Source organism: Chroicocephalus ridibundus, chromosome 1 (genome assembly GCF_963924245.1).
Source record: "Chroicocephalus ridibundus chromosome 1, bChrRid1.1, whole genome shotgun sequence".
NCBI lineage: Eukaryota > Metazoa > Chordata > Aves > Charadriiformes > Laridae > Chroicocephalus > Chroicocephalus ridibundus.
Genome location: NC_086284.1, coordinates 148,738,555 through 148,760,052, shown reverse-complemented (window position 1 = coordinate 148,760,052; position 21,498 = coordinate 148,738,555). Strand labels below are relative to the sequence as shown.

The 21,498-nt window shown below is 39.9% G+C and overlaps 1 protein-coding gene across 1 annotated transcript in view; it reads left to right on the top strand.

The window, feature by feature from the left end:
• Positions 1–21,498, top strand: part of PDE3A (phosphodiesterase 3A) — a 266,161-nt gene that overhangs the window by 207,459 nt on the left and 37,204 nt on the right. Inside the window, exons 3-6 of the mRNA XM_063358308.1 lie at positions 8,382–8,642; positions 11,497–11,651; positions 15,570–15,685; positions 19,521–19,740. Of these exons, the coding sequence (XP_063214378.1) occupies positions 8,382–8,642; positions 11,497–11,651; positions 15,570–15,685; positions 19,521–19,740 (752 nt within the window). The remainder of the gene's footprint in view (positions 1–8,381; positions 8,643–11,496; positions 11,652–15,569; positions 15,686–19,520; positions 19,741–21,498) is intronic.

The window sequence follows — 21,498 nt, the reverse complement described above, 5'->3', positions numbered from 1 at the left end:
GCATCTACTTTCCTAGTCTTCATGCCTTGAATCTTACCAAATCTAATCTTCCCACTCCTTGAGAGGATTTTTGCATCTCTCTCTCTGTTATTTTTGCTTGGTTGCCAGCCAACGACCACAAAGAGATTTTCTTTCGGTGTATGTTACAAATCTGGGAAAGCTTGGTAGTGACCTGAAAGCAAGAACTGATAGTTCCCCTTGAAAGTTACAGATGGCACCAAAACTGCTTAGGACTAAAACATATTCTCTGTTTCTCTCTCTCTTATTTTTTTTTTTAAATTCATAGCGCGTATCTGTGAAAACCTTGAAGCCATGCTTTCCTGCGGGCATGTGGGTTTGTTTACTGAGTATGATATGCAAAAGAATCTCCCACATTTTTTTTTTTTTAAGGTAGATGTCTCTGCTAAAGCTGTGAGACAGACTTCTCACTGAGCAGCTGTGGCCCATCCAGTGAGGTGCTCACCCAAGCCTGGGCATTAAAGAGAGCAGCAATCATCCTGGCGTTATCAGTGCTAATGATTACCGTGACATCGGTCACTCAACAAGAGGGAAGAATAATTGAGTGTAAGCCTGAGTTGCAGATTGACGGGGCACTTTGCATTAAATGTGATCCTTTGCCCCGTGGGATGTTGAGCACGGAGCACAAGGCCACGTCGGCAGCATGTGGAGGTGTGCGCACTGAAGGCAGGCAGCATCCTCAGGCAGTTTGGGGGCTGGTTTCTGACAACCCCCAGAGGTCATGCAAGGCTAGCTTTGGTTTTGTTTTTCCCAGGGGCTATATAACTAAACCTGGACGTATCAGGACAGGGAAAGCAAAAGGCCTTACTGCACCTTCAGTGCCTGCTGCAGATTAAATAGTATCAGTTTACTAAGAATTTTTAGCATGGATAAAACGCTCCAACAGTGTTCTTGTAAATGTCTGAACAATTTTTCTCAAACGCTGAAATAATTCACCCCAGACAAATACCTGGCAGTATACATTTCAGTCTGAGCTCTTTGGCTGACAAAGCTATCATGAACTGAAAGGTCCTGTAATGGAAGAAGTTTAGTCAGCTGTAGTTGTGAGCTTTGTGAATGGTGTCACCTAAGGTAGAGGTGCAGGATGTGGCGATGGCAACTGCAGTCCCAGACAAAGTGTGCCATAAATGGTGATACATTCCACAGGTCTTATAAGAAAGAAAAGAAAGTATTTCCTTCTCAAACCAGTGCCTCGTTCTTAAAGGCTCCAAATTCAATATTTGCAAAGTTTATGATTACTTTGAATAGATTAAATGTTAGAGCCGCTTAAGAATGATGTTCTGGCACTGTAACAGGTTGCCCAGAGAGGTGGTGGAGGCCCCATCCCTGGAGACATTCAAGGCCAGGCTTGATTAGGCTCTGAGCAACCTGAGCTAGTTGAAGATGTCCCTGCTTACTGCAGGGGGGTTGGTCTAGATGACCTTTAAAGGTCCCTTCCAACCCAACACATTCTATGATTCTATGTTGTTTTCATCCCGTCTTTTTAAAGAAAGGAGGCTTACGTGATCCTGCTGTCCAACAGTTTCAAGCAGACGTGGCAGATGGGAGGAAGCATGAGAGACGAGTATCTTCCTAGAAATTTTATGACAAACTATGATGGGATATCAGAAGAAGGTCAAAATTAGTGGCCTTGCTTGGTAGTAGATGACTGGCAGTTTAACACAGTGTGAAAAAACGGAGAGAGCGCCCCATATCAGCATGCATATCATCAGCATGCACATAGCCCCAGGCACAGCTGCCTCCTGCTGACTCTGGCCGCAGGAAAGGGGTGAGTCCTGACAGGAAAGGGGTGAGTCCTGACGGGACAAAAAAGATAACTCTTCAGTGAAGCCCATTTCATTAGATCCTCTGGATGCAGAACTACTTACAAAAATTTCCTCTGTGTCTGCACTGTGATCCATGGACCCTGGCATCTTGCCGGTGAGTGCTCAGGCTACAGACAGCACTGTGCATGGCAGTCGTGATGTTTTCTGCTCTCCAGATCAGAGTTCAATGTAATTGTTCCCAGAAAAGTCTGCTTTGTCATGGTGGTGCCATCCCAAATGCCACATAACGAGGGTCAAAACCATAATCGTTATTTCTCACACAAGATCTGGAGTCTTCCCTCATTACGGGCTCATCGTTTGTCCTTCAGTGTCTGGTTTAAGGTTATGTGGCTCTGGGTGCTTTAAAGAATCAGCAGATTCAGTGATTACATTGATGATTAAGAAAGGTTTTCTTTGATCAATGTGATGAGACAATGGGAAGGTGCTCTATTCAGTCCTACCAAAGAATATGCCTTACAGAGCTTGTGGCTGATCCACCTCCAGGGAGCAGTGGAAATACTGTGCTTCATGAAGGTTGAGAAAAGATTCTCATAAATGTCCTGTTTGCTTGCTGGAGAAGAGAAAACCTGAAATCTTGTGTTAGTACAAAATTAAGAGTAAAATAAAAGTAGGAAGTCTGGGTAAGACTCCGTTTCTGCAGCTTTAAATACAGAAAAGTGAAATGTCAAAGAATTACACGCACACTTTTCTTTTCTCCTTAGTCATTCAGTGAAAGGTGGAGTAGTTAAGTCTGTGGCGCCTTTAAAATGATTCATTATTTCCATAGAAGCCAATTCATGTTTATCCTTCAAATCGCTCTGTGGACATTAAAATAATGGAGAATTATATTTGCTTTTAATTTTGTTTCCAGACAGCTTGGCCTGAGGATTCATGATGTGACTTGGAAACTATATCAAATTGTGATTTATTGTTGCTCGTAATTGTGTGAAGATTGAAGATATGCTGGATGCTGCTTTTTTCCCTTTTTTCCTCATCGCCTCCCCCATTCTTTCACTTACAGAGTGTTCTTGAGTGTAATGTGGTGAAAGGCCAGCATCTCTGCCTTCAGTGCTTTTCCTTGTACAAGCCACAGCAAATGAAGATTTTATTTTTTCCCTAACATGAGGCTGTGTGAAATAAACTGTGGTTGGTGTTTGATAACTGTTTTATTTTTTTCTTTTCTTCTATTGTTCTTATTATGCTTAAGTTTTGGCTGGTTTTGCGTTGTCAAGTTAATCGTCCTTTCTTGCAGGGTGGAGAGCGAGCGGTATTTTTTGGTTAAGCTGGATGAGTTTAGTTTTATAAGAATCATATGCAAAACACCAGTGGGGGGTGGAAGACTTTTATTTGCAGTAAGGCATCTGTTAAGTATAAGGATGTCAAATCTGCTTCACAGGTGGATCAATTGTTTCTTAACCAGGAAAAATTCGTAAACTACATTTATCTATCAGGTCTTATGGATGCAGGAATTTGTTATTCCTATTTTCCTAAATTCATTTTTCCTACACAGTTCTAATCTGTTTTTTCCCCCTAGTGAGTAAAAAGCCAATCTGAGATTTTTATGCATAATATAATTTAATAAAAGAAAACTAACGGGATTTTGTGAAATGTAATATAGAAGCCTACAGCAGGTTATGCAAATTTTGAAAGTTTTTTTCCTAGCCATGTTACAGAATCCAAAACAAACTATTGAAACCTAAAAATTCTAAGTGAGCATTAAGATTTATCAGAATATTGTTTTCATATTGCATTTAAGAGTGTTCCTTTCCTGATCTGACAAAAATGATCTGTGTGACAGTGGGATGTGCTACTTGTGACTGATCTTCTCGATACGTTAAAGTTTTCTTGCAGATTCCCAGTAAGCCTCCACCCATGCAAACTTAGATGATTGCACAGTTGATGCTGTGAACTGTACATGTTTGTCCTCTAATGCATCCTGCTGTGATCTGGCCACCATATTTTTCGTATGAGCTCTTTAGGGGAAACCTCTTTCTTTTATTTCTTTAAATAAAAAGAAGCCACAAAACATGCAGCAAGTGCATTTGGTCCCAGGTAGGAATTCCAGGTGGTACCACAGCCTAAAAGACACACCTAGATGCCAGTTTGTTTGGTTTTGTTTTGTTTTTTTTTTTTTTTTTTTAAAAAAAGCAAATCACAAAACCATCAGTTTTTCAGCATTGTAAGGAGTTTATTTTGCTCCTCACCTTAGTTATCAATGAGCTTGTTTAGTTGGTCTGATTTTGCTTTTGTTTCTAGCCTGTTTGCTTTTTCATTCTCATGCCCTAGAGCATTTCAGTTTTAGTCACTGCATGACATCGCTTAAATCAGAGTTGGAATGAAGTCACAAAGGGAACAGTAAGCCAATCTTCTCCAAAATTAATGGGAGGAAACTGCGTTCACAATTATTAGCATAGATTGGTAAATGAATAGTGACCAGTGTGAAATTAAATTCACCTTAGCTTAGCCCTTTGGTTGTGTTGTTTTGTTTTGTTTTATCAAGTTAGTTGTTTGTTAGTGTTGATTGCAAACATGTTATTCATGCCTCTATTCCCAAGTATCCGATGAGTAAAGTGGTTTGGAGAGAATCCAGATCAGTTCATGCAGAGGCCATGCACGTTAGTAGAAAACTACTTACAAAGTCTGAAGACAGATTTTGCTTTTACCCTAAAAAAAGACTTGTGTGTCTGTATGTGCACACATGTGTGTACACGTGTGTATATAGATATATAAAATTACATCAATCTAATTTTCAGCAATTTACTGGCTGTCATAAATCTTTATATTGTTTCACATCATCATATGTATTTTATAAAATTTTAGTTTGCTCTTTGAGTAAAGGTTTGCAAAGCATACACAGTTCTCTACTGTTTTGTAGTAGAGAATTTAAAAAATAAAATATTTTAAATGTTTTCATGCATTCCTTTTGTAACTGTTTTTAGAAAATAATTTAAATACCTGTAATTTTATCTGGTCAGACTAGTCTGATAGTACTCCAAATTCATCCTGAGATAGATTAAATATTCAAACTGCTTGAAAAAGAAATTATTTTCCGTTATACAAGTTCTATGCAATTAAATTACAACATATAAACCATACCAATTTAGGATGTGGTGTTAATTACTGAAATTGGTGGATTAGAGCAGTGTTTCCCCTCTTCTGTTTCTTTCTGTGAGAGGAATTTATGCTTGGTCTGTTCTACTTTTACATGTGCTCTCATTCTAAGGATTCTAAGCATTATTCAAACAATACTGTAATACTGTATGATATGAATAATACTGTATGATATATATAAGTGCCGTGTAAAGCAGCTCACTACAATACAGTAATGTCTTTGAAATACTGCATACAGTGTTTTCACTTTGAAGTATTGTGCAATGCAGTATGTCATCTTGCACAAATTGGTAACTGTTGATGTTTTCTGGTGACCCTGGCTGGGTTGTGCTGGCAGTATGTACATCTCGTCACAGCCCTGTTGAGAAGCACTCAGCCTACATGTCCACCTCCTTACAGGTGTGGACCTGGGACATCTTTGGGCATGCTCCACGCGGGCAGGGTGGACGGCTGCGTGGGTTTCATGTGAGGAGTCAGTTCAAAGCTTCAGATCTGCAAGGTTGTGCCCTTTTGGTCAGAAGTGCAAAAGGTCCTGCCACCTTGCTGTATGAAGGGCACATTGTGCAGAGGGTGAGGTGGTATCATCTGTGCTACTGCCAAGCTCTGAAGCCTTTCCCAGGTGCAAGGCCCACTTCCAAAGAGAGAATCGTTTTGTTTCCACTGATTCGTTCTGGTGGGGCATGGGCTTATAGCAGTGTTACTGTGAGTTACATGTGTAGGTTCCTAGGTGAATTTGAGTGCAGATAGTCCTTCACAGTGAGGTGCTGGCACAGCTCAGGAGGGAGGATGCAGACCTGGTGCGTGGTGTCCCTTTTCTTGGGCCATATGGCCTCAGCACCAGCTCCTCGCATAACTCAGCACAGCCTGGCATTTGAGTTGAACAAATCTGCTGGGTCCCAGAGTCAAGGCAGGGGTCACCAAGACGTGACAAGGTCTCCCCGCATGTTGGAGGCCATGTGGCAGAAATACACAGTTGAGAAGAGAAGGGCTTTCCTTCTCCCTCTCCCCACTTGGTACTAATCATGGAGAACAATGCTGGCTGCTTTGCAAAATATTAGTACTGCTGTACAAAATCTGGGCCTCTGCTTATGGCCCGCTGAGTCAGACTTGTTTACTTCATTGAAGTATTAATCTCTGTCTCTAATCGGCAGTCAACAACTCCAGGCTCCAGGCTTAATAGAATTTCAAACTGTAGATTATGTAGTTTTGTTGAAAATACAAGGCTTCTATCGCACTTTGAATGATGTATTCTCCCTCACTCCCCTTTGGTCTGTTTTTCAGGGCTGAGGTTAAGATAGATAATTAATTCCCCCCATCCCAAGCCTTGTCTTTTAATTTAAGAATTTTCTTTAACATCTGCCAGAATCTTCTGCATGCACTCCTGAGAGGTTAAGCAATGAAAGAGCCATTAAATTAACTTCAGCCATTAATTTTTTTCAGTAGGATGAAATAGCACTTCAGTATATCAAATGGTTTCTGGTTTATTTTATTTGGTATCATGACAAAGAAAAGACATGGAGGAAGAAGAGGCTGGTTTTCTGGTTGCGTGAGAGGATGGTGAGTGAGGAGGCCTATCTTCTGGTCCTGTGGCTTACCTCTCTGCATTAGCAAGAAGCAGGACATGAGGAGTGGATCAGTGGAGTGAAACAGCTATTGCCAAGAGCCTGATGTCCACACTACACAACTGGGAAGACAGTGGGGAGAGGTTTAGCTATGCTTAGCTAATGTATCGCTTTCCTCAGAAATACTTTGCTATTGCTTGTAAAGCCTTCTGTGAGAACAAAGCAGTGCCAAGCTGTTACGCTGTTCTTTGATGTGTTGTGAGGTCCATAAATGCTGTCATTGGTGAGTCACTCCTGGCTGGGGCTCTGATCACTCTTCTGCTAAGCAGTCTGCCCAGTTCTCAATGCTATGTACTTGCCACTCCAAGAAACCCATATGCTCTTTTCACAGGCATAAGTTCTGCCTTTGGAAGACTGTGTATCTAAGATTTTTCTAAGAAATACATTAAAACAAATTAGTACGAAATCTCCTGGAATAGTCTCTCTGGGAAACTGCGCGTACACCTGCTGAAAAGTCCCAAACAGTAGCAGCAGGATTGAGCTTATGTGTCAGAAACACAGCAAAGGAAAAATGGTCAGTCTTGGAGTGTTTTGAATTAGCGATTCCATGCAGAATTTATGGTGATTTATACTGCAGCAGCTAGTGAGGCTGAAATGTCACTGCTGCACTGAAAGTTCATTTCCTTCTGCCTTTCCAGTTGTTCTGCTTCTGTGCGCATCCAGTCTCACTGTTCTTCAAGTAGATTTTAAACATTCTCAGTCTTTTGCAATTGTATCATATAGCTGTCAGTTCCCAGACTTGACAACTTCTCTGCTTTTGTCAATAGACTCTTTCTTTTAGTGTCAATGTGTTGTCCTGCTGGGTTTTGGGACAGATGGTAGTTGGAGTTGCTGGAAGTTACGGAGAAACTCAAAGATGCATTTATGGATCAACCGTCTTGTGCATGCACTGGAAGCCCAGTGCTACAGCTGTGTTAGATTACCTGTGCGCATGATGGATGGTCTACACGTATGAAGACAGTTTGCCTGGGCCACAGCTGATCTGCAGTGCGTCATTTACAGATCAATTATATACATGTACTGGGTAGGGTGTGTAAGATTTGCCAGTGATATAAGCTGGTCCCTGGTATTATTTCTGCTTATGCATCACTTTAGTTAATAATTCTTCCTAAACGATATATGTAAAGTAGGTATATATTTCAAACCCAAGAAGAAAAAAGGACCATCTGAATTGGTCGTACAAGTCTATAGAATAACTATTCTTATCACTTCTGTCTGAATAAAATAGAGATTGGAAAATACACTTTTTGCTCCATTTCAATTTTGGTGTAGCTGCCCAATGCACAATGGCTTGGAGAAGAAGAATGCCGTTGCCACTGTATCAGAATAATATATTTTAATAGCGTGGAGATATTTTTAAAACCTCAGTATATGCTTGGGATTCATTTCATTCATCTAAGCATAAACATTGAACTTCTAGATGCCTCTGTAGTTAGTAGAAAGGCATCTCTCAAGAGAGACTCCTCCCATCCTAAGCTATGTCCCCAAAATTATTTGTGTAAATAGCTCCTGGCCATTGACTATGTCTCTGTAGGGACCCTGCACAATTCATTCAGATGGGTTAAGTCAGCTGCAGATGGTGAAAGCTGGGAAATCAGATATGATGAAATCCCAAACTCTTTGCAGACTGTGAGCGTTATGCCTGATGATCAATCTGTTCGGCATGATTGTCCTTATTTAAAGAATTATTACATGTTATTATTTTTCCAGTCTGTGGATAACTGCTTTTACAAAATTTGTGGAGAGAGTTCACCACAGCTTTAGACACTGCTCAGCAGGTTGTTCAGTTCTATTGTCTTACATGTATTATTTTTGCCTTCTTCAGTCTTCTGGTACCAGTATCACAGTGGATATTGCTGTCATGGGAGAAGCACATGGGCTCATTACAGACCTTCTGGCAGATCCTTCGCTGCCCCCCAACGTGTGTACTTCGCTGAGAACAGTGAGCAACCTGCTTAATACGCAGTTAACCTTCCAGGCCATCCACAAGCCAAGGATGAACCCTTTGGTGTCCTTCAGTGAGAACTACACCTGCTCCGACTCAGAGGAATGTCCAGAGAAAGGAGAGAAACTAGCTATTCCCAAGGTGAGTACTGAACCCTGTCTATCATCTTGTAACTTGGCTGTCTCTACAGGGACAGCACAGAACTAGTGGGAGATGTCACTGGGCTTTTTGCTTGTTTGCTTCAGATTGACATGTTATGCAGTGATCATACTCTACTATCAACGGACATCGTAAGTAGACTGTTGGTTTCATAGTAAGACAATTCCTTTGTATCCTTCAGCCCACATCCAGGTTAATTTTGGTTCAGGCATCTTTAGAAGATCATGTTCAACACAGGATAGTTTAGATAGATGGTGTGCATATTTCCTTGCAGGTGTTGGTTGGAGCTTAAAGCAGAAGAAATGATAGGGAGCAGAGCAAGCAAAAGCCTTTCACTGGGCAGACTCCCAGGTCTGCCCCATTACTTCTCACACAGAAATTCCCTTCCCACTCAAAAGATTTGAGCCACTGCATGTGGGGTCACTATCCTAGTCAATGAGCAACAGGGAATTAAGTAGTAATATGAGGGATCTTTTTGCCCACTTTGGAGATTGGAATTTGAAATTTTGTATGAATTTTAGTCTCTTCCTTTCCTTAGCTAGAGGTGTGACTCCTATAGAATTTTATTAAAAAGTCTCTATTGATGACCTCTAGGTCCTTTGGATCAAGTTTAAAATGTTGTATACCAAACAAGCAAACAAAAAAGATCACCACGATACTTAGTATGACCAATATTGTGAGCTCATGAGAAATAGTCTTGAGAAGAAAAAGACGACTGAACCAAAAAAAAATATATACATTACTGCCTTGACAAATGGCTTTATGAATGCTCAGGAATCCAACAGGAAATAACTAGTGTTAACCACCCACATTTAGTAAGTGAGCAACTAGAAAGAACACATCAGCTTTGAAGTAGTTTGAATTGTAGGTTTGTTGCTAATTAGCTGTCCTGCAAGGCTTATGTTTCACTTTTGAAACTGAACCAAAATACTTTTGTCCTGCAATCTCCCTTGTGAAATTAAATATAGGCAGAGTATATGCACAGGCTAACGCTTTTAAGTTTTAACAGTTCAAATGGCACAGCCAGCATTCATTCCAGCATTTTCCAGCACTTGAATTGCAACACTTGTGATTCTTTTTTTAATATATTTTAGAGTGATGATAATTATTACCCCATTTGCCTATGTAGCAGCTGTGTATATGAAATGGATGTTCACAGGTTGCTAAGCACATTTTCCAGTTTATTTTAGTGTACATGTCTATAATGGCTGTACTCTAGGATCTGAGGGGAAAAGTTACATGGAGGAATACTGCCATCGCATGAGCAAACACAGTGAACCAGTTTCCTCTTGCATAATACTTAGTGAGGAGAAGAGAAATGAAGGATGAAGAAATGAGTTAATGCTACAGAGGACTAATTTGGCTGAAGAATTCACTGACCTAAATGTATTATGGTTCATAGAACTAATAGTTTGCAGTCCTTTATTTAAGTGTCTAAATATAGATTTAGGGTCTTCACCTTAAGCATCTCACACTGAGCATTTTGGGTAAGGAGATAGTATGTTAACATATTTGTCCATATGTTTGAGCTTCAGAGCCACACGTGTCTTCCATCTCGTATCTCTTAATCCTCTGGCAAAGTCAAAGCTCTCCGTCATAGAGACATATTTCTTTTAGTTCCTAACTGGAAGCACATCATTAGAACTACAAGAGAAACATTACAAAATGGTAGCATCTGCAACATCAAATCTGGATCCGCAAAGACTCTCTATCATCATCCTTTATTTTCATTGTCTGCCTTCAAAAATTCAGAAAAACGTTAGCCCTATTAGTGGAGAAAAGGAAGAGTCAGGTGAAAGAAAAATACAGGGTGGCCAAGGAAAATATGCTGTAAATAGTGATGCTTTCTCTGAGCTTTTCAGGAGACATCATACCCCAGCGCATGAAAGTTTTATTTCAGACAGTTGAAGCTCCCCTCCCTTATGATTCTTACTGCCTTTCTTGCCTTGAATCTCTAATTCTGAGGATTCATGACAGTTTAAATTACAGAACAGTTGCGGTTGAAACTACAGAACAGTTGAGGTTGAAACTACATCTGGAGATCATCTAGTCCAGTCTGGAGATTGTTTAGTCCAGTCCCTCAGCTCAAGGAAGTTATGCCTGGAGCAGGTTTCTCTAGGTTCAGCCTAAAGGAGGTTGCGCAGGAGGATGTCCATTTGGGTTTTGAGTATTTCCATGAGTGCCCAGGGCTCTGGGCAACCTCTTTCAGTGTTCAGTCATCCTCACAGTAAAAAATATTTTCTTACATATAAATGGAATTTCCTGTATTTCAATTTGTGCCCCATTACCTCTTGTCCTGTCACTGGACACCACTGGAAAAAGCCTGGGTTGTTTTTCTTCTTTACACCCTCCCTTCAGGTATTTATGTACGTGGATAAGATCACCTCTGAGCCTTCTCTTCTTCAGGCTGAGCAATCCCAGCTCTCTCTGCCTTTACTTTTATGACAGATGCTCCAATCCCTCAGTCACCTTTGCATCCCTGATGACTTGTTTAAGGGCCACATCATATAAGAACAAAATTTTTAAAGAGCGCAGCCAACATTGTCAAACTCCAGTGAAAGCTCTGAGTGTTGAACATCTGTGGCTAAGGGGCTATGGGAATATACATTCTTTTAAACTTGAAATAGAGAGGACGGTCCAGACCCTCCAGGCATTTAAAGCACCATCAGTGTTGATTTGAATAGAACGTAAGCACCACGATACTTAGGAGAATCCAGATTTAAGGTACCTCACTAGATGTTTTCAGGCAGAATTAATCAAATGGAAATGTTTTTCTTGTGCATGTTTAAAGTTTTTGTAAGCATGTGTGAACTCTAAGCAACTGATTTCTCTCTAGCGCTTACGGAGAAGTTTGCCTCCAGGACTGCTGAGACGAGTGTCCTCAACTTGGACCACAACAACATCAGCCACAGGATTACCTACACTGGAGCCAGCTCCAGTGAGAAGGGATCGCAGTGCCAGCATCAAACCTCATGAATCATCTTCATCCAGGTTACAAATTACCTCCTCTCTCTTTTATGTCTCTCTTTGGGCAGATTTCTTTGGTTCTGTGTGATGATGTCCCTCACTTAAAAATGCTGACTCCAAAGTATGTTAGAACTACTTCTTCACGTTTCCCTAATCTGGGTTGCCAAAGAAGTAGCATTTCCCATTTTAGTTAGATTATGCCAAAACTATTTCTATTATTGAGAAGCAAAATGGAAAAAAAATAATATCAATTTAAGATAGCAAAGTGCAGAATTGCACAGTAAAATTGAAAACAAGTCAGGATATGTGGTTAAAGTCTTCTTGATATGCAGTGGTTTCCTTCATGGGTATTACCCAGCCAAGAAACAATTCTAACAAGTAACCCAGCTGCCAAACATCACTTCTAAGAATGCACCTAGTGGTCCTGCCATTAAACCAGTTCACAAAGCACTTGTCCATCCTCTAGATACTATCTTCCAGAACACAAACCCTGATTTCAAGTGGGCCCTTCTAAAATACACATTTTTGTGCTTTTCTGTCTGTAGAAATGAAATATCAGAAGAGCATACAGCACTGTACATGCCCTACATCCCATGTACACACTTAATTCCAGAGGATAACAAGTACCTAGGGCTTCCTGAGCAAACTCATGCAAATGCAATAGCAGCAATAGATGGTAAATGTAAAACACGGAGTTAGATAAGTCAAAAAGTGATTTAGTGGAGAGAAGTTTAGTATCTAAGTAGATATGTTACCATCGGGAAAAAAACCCACGTATAATCTAGGAGTAAAATTACAAAGGAAGGTTCACTAGTAGAAGTTGAAAGCAAAGCTGAAAATGAAATGGACAGTGTAAAGTTTTCCTGCAGGATGGTTGCCATACTTTCCCTAATTTTAAGCACTGAAGTGGAGCACCTCTTTCCCGCTGACCACAGAGTTTAGCTTCTGGGATTCAGACTCCCAATTGTCCCATCCTTAATGCCAAGTGTCTCATCAAGTTAAAAGGCTTTTCCTAATTACCCACAAGAACCAAATAAACACAGGTGCTTTGTTGGGGTGCAGACTGAGTGCCTGCTTCTATTTAGGATGTATTTATTTACTTATTCATTTTTGATGCCCCATATTTTCAAGGGCTCTCACTGTTCTGAAGAAACGGGCGTTTATCTTCTGGCTGTAGTCCCTTATGATTGGCTATACTAGTTAGGTATTCCCTGCTCACTTTTACCCTTTCTTTGTTTCTCAGAGACTGATGCCAGAGCCAGCATCATAAAATACATAGTCCTCCCATGAAACAGAGGGAGAAAAGTTTTGTCTGCTCACTTGCTTACAGCCAGCAGCTGACTGGTTTAGAGCATTTGCAGAGGTCTACCATAATAAAGTTGCTTCTCTGCCTAAGGGCATTCAGACCTAGGTACATCTCTTTGGAACATCCATGCTACAAGATAGCCTGAGGAGAGCGCATTTAACCCTCCACAAGAGCTGTGGCAGATAATCCAAAACCAAGAAGAGAATTCAGAGCCATGATATCAGAAGACTTACGTGTTTTTCTGCAATTTAAAACTTGGTGCCAGTAGTGGAGAAAAAGATAGGACCTGAGAAGGCCCGACATCACCAGTGTTTGCTGTTGCATGGCATGGGCGATTGCAGCCCGAGAGAGCTGCTTTGATTAGCCTTTCTTCCAGATACATAAAGCTTTCCTACAGAGCAGGCTGTCGTGCAGGGCGCCTAGGTGCTCAAGGCAGCCTACAGAGTACACTGAATGCCTGGTGCACGAAAAATACGTGGTTAGCCGAAGTTCCCTTTGTGAGGAGTCCCATGTATCTCAGTAAAAGTAAATATAAAGGAGCTATAACCGAATGGAAATGTTCTTCAGTCACCGACCTGTGGTTCCCAGGGTGCATTTGATTTATACTGTTGATCCCAGACTCTCACATAGTATGTAAGCATCCTAAGATGGGAATCAGAGGGAGAAGGAGAGCAATTAAATATTATTGTTGGTCGTCTTCTGTTTGTTATATAACTCTACGTGATGAGCCAACTAAGCAGACAATCAATTCTTCCTACGTTTAATGTCGCCAATTGTATAATTATAGCTCTGTCAAGCCTCCCAGCCTACTGTTTTCAGTTCTTCTTTTACAGTAGGAGAAACAATGTGTATTCCAGAAAGGGGAAAAATGAATCCTATAAGTTTAGCTTTAAAAATTTTGGCAGACCAATACAGATTTGCTTTCAAGGAAAAGAATTTTGATGTGAAGGAAAGAAAAAATAAATATTTTGATTATCTGCCACTTCCCTTGTACCAAATTCAAGCACGGCACAGGTCACAGAGAAAGGAACATTTCATGGCTTGAGGGGTAGGAGAGGGAAAATGACACTGGAATTGCCCTGTGGCAGATTCTGCAGTTACAAAATCTGCAACATATTCCTCACAGTCTGGGACATCACCTCTAGATTTCTATGGTCAAATATTTGCAAAAATCACCCTTAAATCTCTGTTTAAGATTAGTAATCCTATATACTTCCTTCCCCACATCACTGAACTGGTAAGACATGGTCCTCTTATAGCTTCACGTGATTGGGGAAAAATAATAGAGCTTCCACATTCCTTCCCTCTGTCACTTCTATATCCAGTGGTTCTCTCTTAAGAAGTCAAAGGATGTGGTTTGGGGGTTTTTGTTTTGGTTTGGCTTTGGTTTTCTTTACAGTGGGCCAGTGTGTTATATTCTTCCTGACAATTAAAAAACAAAACCACAAAACAAACAAACAAAATAATTAAAAAAACAGCTGGATTCTCTCTTCGTCTTACTTCACCGCAGATTATAGGAACTTGGGCCAATGAAGACCACAAGCAAATATTTTGTAGGTAGCGTTTGCTCTTCCAAAACAATAAGGTGTTCGTAGAGTTAAGAGAATGTTACATGCTTTTCTGTTTCAAAACATTTCCCCCTCACCCCCCACAAGTTGTTTTTTTCAAGTTCAGCTGGGACTAGGCTGCTTTAAAAGGCTGTCTTCTGCCTTGCATATCATCTCATCACTTGGATGCGAGGCTGAGGAGAAATGTGGAGCCTGCGAGGCTTAGTGGATTTGTCCAGAGAAGTCATAGGCCTCATGATAAGAACCAGCACTGTGTCCTTGCAAGTAGCTGACGTTCGATGAGTGTTATTCGGGCAAACAATGATAAATACAATTCTCCTGCTTTACAGAACTGTTTGGCCTCTTGTGGCACACAAAAGTTATAGCCTGAAGGCTGAAAGCATGTACCCATCCTGTTGTAGGGGACCAGCATTTGTTCCCCACGCACACAGACACATGCACCCTATTTTCCTTCAGTGAGTCTCTCTTGGATCAGTGACCAATGTCTTCAGGGTCTGTCAATATGATTTCTTTCGAGAATGCAGCATGCGTTTCAGTTGGCTAGAGCATGAAGTGCTTTGCCCAGAGAAGAGGCACACCACTAGCAACAGTGATGCAGGGCTCATATTGAGCCTCTTCCAGCCTCCTGAGGAGCTCCTCCGGTGCCCGAAGGGAGTTACAGCAGAGGAGTCAAGGGAGGCTGATTTTTCATTTACACTGAGAACTGCTGGTACTTCTGGCTGTTGTAAGGAGGCGTTAAAAGAGATATAAATTTAACTTGAATTTCAAGTCAACTTTTAAGCCTCTTTGTATTGTCAGAACGACGTAATGAAGACATCTTGGTATAAATAAAGGGAATAGGCACTGAAGGAAGTCCAGCTTTGGAGTGCCTGCATTGTAAATATTTTTGCTGAATACAATACACCACACAAATAGCAGTTCAGCCAGCAGATAGATGTTGTTTTCCTCATCAGATTTTGTGCTGTCTCAGTATCGCATACTTCTTGCTGTAGCTCCTAACTTCTTAAGATCTGCCATTTAGGCTTTTTACTGTCTCAAACGATGCTTGTTTGTGCTCTGGTTTTGCAGCGCTGACTCCTGGAACAGCTCAATTCTGATGACAATCACAAAGAGCAGGTCGTTCTCCACCTCCTACGCCATGTCTTCTACCAACCACCTGAATGCCAAGAGGCAGAGCCGACAAGGTGAGTGGGCATACGCAACTCTGTCAGGCTCACTTACCTGCTTCCCCCTGACTAGCACATGCAACTGCTTTTGGTCTCTGTCCAATCTGTGTCTTTTCTTATTTTTCCATCAATATAAATATAGTTATTTCCTTTATTAAAAAAAAAAACACAGTAGCTTAAAATATTATAGCTCATAGAATGCCATTGTAAATGTTTTGAATTTATGATTTATAGAGGTTAGTCATGACATGATGCGACAAGTGCAATACTAAAACGTGTCGTGATTTATATCCATGTAATTCCCTTCACTACAACAGGGCTGAGAACAGAGTGTTTTTTATAACAATTGTTAAATTATCTGTCTGTGTTTATTGCCTGACTGAGGTTTCTTGAAGCACAATCTACATAACGCCATTCAGAGCTGTAGGCAGCAACTGACCTGTCATATGCAAACATATCCAAGACATAGCCATTATAACTCAGAGCTGTATCTCTGTATATTCGTTATTCAGAAAGTCCAGGTAGATCTTACTGATTTTTAGAGATGGGAAATACGGGGTTTTTTACTCAGCGTTTAGGTAGGGCCTTTAAAAAAAAAGACTCTTTTTTTAACTGAGGAAAAGGAATGGAGATGGTGACTTCTTAATTGATAATGAAATGTGGAATATGACAGCCATGAATCGGTCTTAATCCATAGTAACATGGTTCTCTTCCCTGTACAAATGCAGGGTAAAGGAATGTGTCCCCATGCTTTAACTTGTAATTCAAAGTGATCACAAGGCCTTCCTTTTTAAAATCGTCCTTTTTTTTTCTTTCCAAAAATGGAATAGTGTCGAGAGGAGTTATTCAGAGATACTGGCCACCCACACATCAGATGGAAATTGAGAGGTGCCTGAGGCCTGACATTGAAAAAGTCAGAGAACCCAAACTTAGAGATGGGTTTGAAGATATGGCTGCACAATTATTCTGCATATCTAGCACTGTCACATCGCATCTGCTTTTCAATCTGAAGAGTTTATTTAATCTCCTCTTGTACAGAAGCTGCTTTGTTATACCACAGTGAAGACTAAGTAACACGATATCATCTTATAAGATAATAGGCACATAGGCAAATGAGTAAAATCAAAACTGGAAAATAGTGGAGCTATAGTACCAAGAATCCAAGAATTTGTTTTAGAACAAAACAAATCCAACGTGGGCTTGTGATTTTCAGAGATGAACCTATTAACTTGAAAGGGGGGAGTGTGTGTGTATGTGTGTGTAATATTTTATACATAGAAAATGAGACTTACCAAACCCATCAGTCAGTTTTACGTTTAGTCTTCTGCTTCCAAGATGTGTTAATGGTCATCTCTGTTGCCCAATAACACGAGCTCCCCAGTGATGGAGAGCTCCATTCCATCACAAGCAATTCCTCGGGGCACTGATTCACAGGAGTAAAAATTTTGGCTTAGTGTTTTATGCAGAAGAGTGATATTTTGATGTTTTAGACTGTTTGCTATCATGCACTTTCAATTAGAATTTGGTTTTATGTTCCAACTAAAGAATTGCTTCAATTTGCAGTAGTTAATATAAATCAGACTTTTATATATTGCTCCATTGGCAATATATAATAAATCTTGGTAGAAGCTGATCTAGATAAACCTGTAAATCTGTTAATTTACAAAATGTGTCTTTAATTATACATGAAACCATTAGCATTTTAAAATACTGCTAGCTATACCTGTTTTGGCAAAATTCTCAGGTAAACTCAAGGGTTTTCATATGTAATTTCACATCACATTGAATTTACTGGTTCATTTCTTCAACACTACACATGTGTAAAAGTTCTGGAGGACCTAAGCAGATGGATGTACCTAAAAAAGGTTCTCCCTGTATTGTTCATCTTCTCTTATATCGATTGTTCAAAATTCCTTGCTGTAGCAAGATACGTTTTCTCTCACTTTTGCCAATAAATGGTTAAATGTTGGATTATTGAAAGTGGTTTTGCATTTTTCTGGTAAGTTTATTTATTTTTGGTTACCTAACCTGGTAAATTACTCTGTAAAAAAAAAAAAACCAAAAAAAAAAAAAAAACAAAAAAAACCCCACCACAACCAAACATATTTCAAGAGTCAGGACCCCAGTCTAGCAGTAGAAATCCAGCTGTGATTAGAAACACTATTGTGAAAATTGCTGTTTAAAATCCCAGGACTTGCTTTAAATTGTTGAAAGCTGGCCATATATACTGTATTTTCTAACAGTCATGAAGATTACCTGGTAACATATCTCAAAGATAGATAATAATCCAACTCAGTCCCCTGTGCATCTAACAGACTGTGAAATGTTTTTGAAGACATATTTTTGTTGAATGGAAAGCAGATATCTCAAAGGATCAGTAAATGTGAAACAGAGGCTTTCTGTATTTTAAAGCCATTTCCATATGTCATGGCCATCTGATAACTTGTTAATTGTTCTGTAGGCATTAGGTTTCTGATCTCAAGACTCGCGTAATATCCTAGTTGCTGTCATTGAATTAAGGCAATAATACATACCACATGTTTGCTGAAGAAATACCGTAATCAAAACTTAGGAGATGTTGGATATCTCAAAATTACAGAGTAGTAACTCTCAGAGATTATTTTTAATTCTTGGATTGTCAACAGGAAATCATATTTTAACCTCATATTACAATAAGTTGTTATCAGGAAAAAAACACTGGAACTGTACACATATATCCCACAAGGTTAGTATTTCATAAACTTAGGTCAACATATTGCCTTATTCTAAGATAATTGTTGTGTCTGGAATGCATTTAGATAGTGGGCACAATTCAAACATAAAACCAGTTGAAGTTCCCAAGCTCTTTATATCATTTGGCTTTGAAGATGAACGTGGTAAATGAACCGGGGCTGATTTCCTACGAACTTCAGAACAAAGCTCAGGAGGTTAAGTCAATTTACAGGCATTTCCTTTTAAGATAGATTATCTTTGCTCCCCTGCACTTTATTGTGAAGGGGATCTTTTTTGCCTGAGACTAGAAAATGTAAAGTGGATTCGAAGAGAAGGCAGAACTTTGTCTCAAACACTGGACTAGCTGATGCATTTCATCCTGGCAACGGTGCTTAGATAGAATAGGGGACAAAGAGAACTACATCTTGCTAGTGTTCACACATGTGGATGTTGGCGGTTTCCGACGCGCTAGATCAGGAGTAGAATACCATGTGGTACAGGTAATGGTTCTAAGTCTCCCATAGTGAGCAGCAGATATTGAAAAATAAAGTCAAGCTGCACAAGATCAAGGCCAAAATCTGTGAGGAATGTGGAAATGGCGCCATAAGTGCAATATTTTATACTCCTATAATGTATGACTACTAAATATTGCTTTTTTTTTTAGTTTATAGCTAGTCTTCACACATGTAGAACTTCAAATTTTCTGGGAATGTGTGCAAGCCTTTCATGTCCCTGCTTTACAGATGGAGTCAGTGAAGCAATGAGAAATTGCAGATGGGTCTGGGAACTGCCTATTTGGAGTTTAGTGTGTCTGTTGCTAGAACAGGTTAATACCAATAGTCATGCCACTAAGAGCACCCCTTTCATTTCATGCCTGCCAGTTAGTGCGTCCTACTCAACAGGAAGAATATGCTTCGTATTTTGAGCCAAATCTTCAGCAGGTAGAAGTGGCTGATAGTAACGGAGCTTCATTTCTCTGTGACAGCCATGGGCTTGGCTCAGAGTGGAGGAGGGTTTTCTCTTTCCATTTGGAAGCTATGCTGGTACCTGCGCACCTCAAGAGGAGTATTTCTGCACAGTGAACTCATACAACCATCTGCCACTTCTGTTAATTGACCAGACTCTTCTCTTCTCTTGCCAGGTATGCTGCCAAATATCTCACCTCTCACCTCCCCATGCCATTCACCGATTCAGGGGACGCCTGCCACAAGTCCTACCGGAAAAACATCATCTGTGTCATTTCCAGATTCTACAGATACTGACACCAAGCAGGGCTTAAAGCCACACAAAGTCTTAACCTCTACTCAGAGCGCACCTAGCCTGTCAGACCCTATTATCAGCCCCTCTGTCATCTGCAGCAGGTAAGATGGTAATTTGATATGCGTTGGAATGATTTCATGTTGTTCTCACGAACAGGCTTTTTTGGCCCACATAATTTTTTGTAATTTGCTGCAGTACTGTATGTTGGTATTTCACCATATCTAGCCGTTCTTAGTACATGAGTAATTGTGTAGATTGATGCTACAAAGTGCTTTTAAAGTGCAAGACGGTTAGCTATATTTACAGCTTTTACTCATGTCAGATGCACAGTCTGATTCATAAATAAATTCTTCGTCAATAACTTGCAAATTCTAAAGCTGGATTTCATGTTAACAATTTGTGTTTCTCATGCCATGCCTTTAACACAGTCACTTTCAGGTCCCAGGCCAAGTCTTTCACAACTGGCACCTGACGTTTGGTAGAAAAATCTGACTGCTAGGGATAAAAAGCTGCTGGTCTGTAGCCTTAAGATAAAGGTGTACCAACAATTCCTGAAGACTATGTAATTTTGAGCACTCTCTCAGAAGGGGTGGATCCTGCCCTCCCTAGGGCAGAGTCAGATTATGTAGCATTGGGATACATTTTTTTTAAATCAGCTGCAAGTGAGTTCTTCCTACTGCTGAGAGTTACACAGTTTAATTTCATGCTTTAAAGTAGCCCAGTATTATTTTACATAAACCTGCTCTGCAAAATCAGCGTTTTGGAAAAAAAGTTGTTCTGCTTATCTTACGTTAACAGGTGTTAAGTTATATTACTGGAGTTTGTAATATGTGTCCAGTTCAGAATAGTGGGAAACACTGGTATTCATAAGCCTGTTCCAGTGCATTTTCAAGGTTACCTTACTCATCAGATGTTACTTTTGGTCATAGAGTGCGTAATTTGTGATTATTGGCTAGCAAGTAGACAGCACGTCGTCTGAGGCGATGTGCTGTGTTAAATGTTATCAAGTTTGACTATCTTTGGAAATAGTTTTTACATCCTGTCACCAGTCAAGAGACTTTGAATGTGTCTCGATATGCTATGTGCAGGGCTCAGAAGTGGGTATGAGAAAGTACAAATTGAGACTGGAAGTTTTGCTCAAGGGAGTCAGCCTCACTGTAGTTCAGAGGAGGATCGTGACAGGCTTTAAAGACATAGTTAGGTGACTAAAGAGAAACTAAGTGCTTTTCAGAGGTTTTCAAAGGTGTTGCAAAACTGGCACTTGCACTGATTCATTTGAAATGAACACTGTATTACACATAAGAAATATGCCATAAATGTGCTACTGTCCTATTAAACTGTGCCTTTATTACTACTTCAACAAAATATTATTACTTTAACAATTATCACTGGAAGTCTTCCATTAAGGAAAACGGTTAACAGCGACATAAAAAATGTCCCAAAAAAAAGAAAAATCAATGGAAGGTTGCTGTAGATAGTAATGATATATATTTGCTTGATATTTGTAGACTTTGATTTCAATGTAATCATTGGTAAAATGCTCATTAGCTTTTACGTGACTACTGTCTTCTGTGGTCTACATAGGTTGCATAGCATATTTAGGTTCTTAATTTTCTTGTTTTCAAATATTTAGACTTTGTAAGCATTACAAATAGTTATGTTGCTGGCATAGGCTTTTTTGTCGATTATTTGAAACAAACACATTATTTAAAATATTATGGTGTAATGACTGCTAGTAGAATTGGCACCCACTATTACTAATTATCACTGTCCCTTTAACATCCATTGAAAAATCATAAGCACTGTCAAATTTCTAGCCATTGGTATGTAGAGATGTCATATCCCCACGTACAAGCTGA